The 3,057-nt window shown below is 20.8% G+C and overlaps 2 protein-coding genes across 2 annotated transcripts; one reads left to right on the forward strand and one right to left on the reverse strand.

The window, feature by feature from the left end:
• Positions 1-219: 219 nt before the first annotated feature.
• PGSY75_0021600 (hypothetical protein) lies at positions 220-819 on the forward strand (the record flags this gene model as incomplete). Its single annotated transcript, XM_018783359.1, has 1 exon — positions 220-819. One exon carries the CDS (start codon positions 220-222, stop codon positions 817-819), a length of 600 nt encoding a protein of 199 aa, XP_018638863.1.
• Positions 820-1,268: 449 nt separating this feature from the next.
• On the reverse strand, positions 1,269-2,963 carry PGSY75_0021700 (14-3-3 protein; the record flags this gene model as incomplete). Its single annotated transcript, XM_018783360.1, has 7 exons — positions 1,269-1,360; positions 1,499-1,572; positions 1,723-1,816; positions 1,929-2,121; positions 2,297-2,500; positions 2,718-2,788; positions 2,870-2,963. The coding sequence occupies 7 exons, from the start codon at positions 2,961-2,963 to the stop codon at positions 1,269-1,271; spliced, it is 822 nt and encodes a 273-aa protein (XP_018638864.1).
• Positions 2,964-3,057: the final 94 nt, after the last annotated feature.

Genomic DNA, 3,057 nt, shown 5'->3' on the forward strand with positions numbered 1-3,057 from the left:
AAAAAAAAAAAATATAAAATATATATATATATATACATATAATTATTTATATCCATATTAATAAAATTTTTCATCATTTTTATAAATGGTACAAATATTGTATACACACCTAAAAAAATTTATTTATTGTAAGGGAAAATAATATATATATATATATATATATATTTACAAATATTAATGTGTTAATACATAAAATAATATTTTTATAAAGTCTTTATAATGGCCATATCCAGGAGCAAAATAAGATATTTATTTCCCAATGCTACATTACAGTCATACTATCCCAATTCCGAAATGTTTAAAGTTCCTAAGGTTGGAAGTGCACCAAGAATATATAATGGTTTAGATCCTCGAAAGGTACATAGTTATCCATGGATAAATATGTTTAAAACACGAAGAATAAAAGAAACAGGTTACCAACATGGAAATTGGGCAGGTCCTTCTATTCATTCAATGACACTTGATGAATTAGCTACCTTTTTTAGTAATAAAGATCATTTAAAACATTTTTCTCTTTTTCAATTATTTAAAGCAACCTATGGACAATTCCAATTTTTTTTTCTTCTCATGGGTTCTATTGTTGTTACTATATCACCCATTTTATTGTTCACCTTATATATGCAAAAATTTGAACCTTTAGAAGTTACCATCGACCCTGAGGAATATTATAAACATTTTCGATGGCATTATTATGGAGGGGAAATTGATCATCATGCTTTCTCACAATATCTTGAAGCTAGAAGAGCAGTTAGATATAGAAATGCTGATATAAATCCAGTCGATTGGATACCCCCTCAATATAGAAATGTAGAGGAATAATATCCTAAAAAATATATATATATTTATTTATTAATAATATATATATATGCAAACATTATATGTTTTTATAATTAAATTTTTCTTCTTTTTTATTTTATTTTATTTTTTTTTGTTTTTTCATATATATATTTTTTTTATTTTTTTTGTAATATTTAATTTGTATTTGGTTTTTATCTTTATTTTTTTATTACATATATTAATACATATATATATATATATATATATATATATATATACAAAAAAATCTATTGTTTATGTTAATAAGAATCAATCTTATAGAAAATCAATATTTGGAAAATAAGAATATGAACATTAATTATACATGTATTGACAACTATTTTAATCAACATATGTATAACCTCAAATAAATCATTTACTTATGTGAAAAATATGAAAAAAAATTTCACGATTTATGCATGAATTATTATTATTATTATTATTGTTTTTTTTTATGTTTGAGTACTATTCATAATGTCTTTATATTTATCCAAGTTTTCTCCATTTATTTCGAATAGAGCATTTACATTCTTTCGTCCACTGACTATAAATATGTATAACATGTACATAAAAAATATAAAAATAATATAATCATAAATATTATATTATATTATATTATATTATATATATATATATACATATATATATATTTATATGATTAGAAAAAAAGAAAAAAATTTACTTTGACACCACTTGTTTATGTTATCCCTTAATATGCCTAATATGCGAATTGTTTTGGAGCATTCGTCATCATTCCTAAATATACAAAATAAAATATTTATTAATAATACTATTATAAATCCATTCTGAATATTATCTATTATAATATATGAAAATATATTTAATATATATACATATAAATATATTTGTAAAAGATCATATTTATATTATAATTTTTTATATTACTCTAGGAGGTGCATATTCTGAATGGCATTTCTAAATGCTTGCGCTGCTAACTCTATGGAATAATTAATATCTTTATTCATATCTTTATGTAATACTGAAAAAAAAAGAAAGATATATATATATATATATATATATAAATTTTTACAGTGTATTATTGAATATGTGTAAGCGATAAACACATATGTAGTACATATATATATGTTAACCTGTCCAACTAACTAATAGCTCTAACATTTTTGGACTGGAAGGGGGCATTTTCATTTTGTTTGCATAATGTAAGGCATAAGAATAAGACTTCATACTTTTTTCATGCATTTTCTCTTTATCGATACCATGAAATGTATCTGCACAATATCTTGACATATCACCAAGTATATGCCAATAGAACATTAAGATTTTCTAAAAAAATGAAAATAATATATGAGCTTATTTTGTAGTGAATATAAATTATGTAATAAAATGTAATTAAATTTTATACATTTGGGGAAGATAAAAAGAAATAATTATTTCTATATAATATTTTATTTTTTTTTAAATATATATTTTTTTTTTTCTCATGTAAAACAAATTATACATCTTCAGTTGTTCTAGAAATGCATTTATTTTTTAGGACTGCATATGTATTTTTTTCAATGCTTCTTATATCTGTATTTAATTTTGACTTGAGTAATTGGGCACAATTTTTTTCACTTTCGCTAGATTTTTCATCTGTTATAATATTTTCAAGAATCGTTTTTTCTTTTCTTTTAACATTTAAAGCATTTTTGAAAGCGAATCCCTATAAAATAATATATATAAACATTGGTATTTATATTGTCTTATATTTATTTTAAGCATGTTGGTCGAAATGAATGACACCTTAAAGGATATAATGTATTATACATATAAATATATATATATATAATAATTTTTGAAATATGTAATAAAAATATATTATCCTTTATATGATTTCTTATATGACATATATACTTTTTAAAAATCTTATAATATATTACCACTGAAAGAGATTCTGTGTAATTTAAATTGTAATTCTCTACATTTACAGATTTAATAAGTGTAACTGTTTCTATAGTTGATAAAATGAAAGAAACCATAAATGAGATGTCATATATGATTGAAAATCAATAATATTCATATATATTTTTACCATCATATGATCCCAGGTTATTTAATATTTTTATATAGTATATAAGTTCCTCCTTATTTGAAATTGAAATATCTTTATCAATATATTGATTCATTTGTTTGATTAAAGTGAGAATGTGTACATGTATATTAATTAAAAGAAAAATATATATCTATAGATAAGTGTTTTTTTTTTTTTTTTTTTTTTTT

This window comes from Plasmodium gaboni, assembly GCF_001602025.1.
Source record: "Plasmodium gaboni strain SY75 chromosome Unknown, whole genome shotgun sequence".
In the NCBI taxonomy this organism is placed as follows: domain Eukaryota; phylum Apicomplexa; class Aconoidasida; order Haemosporida; family Plasmodiidae; genus Plasmodium; species Plasmodium gaboni.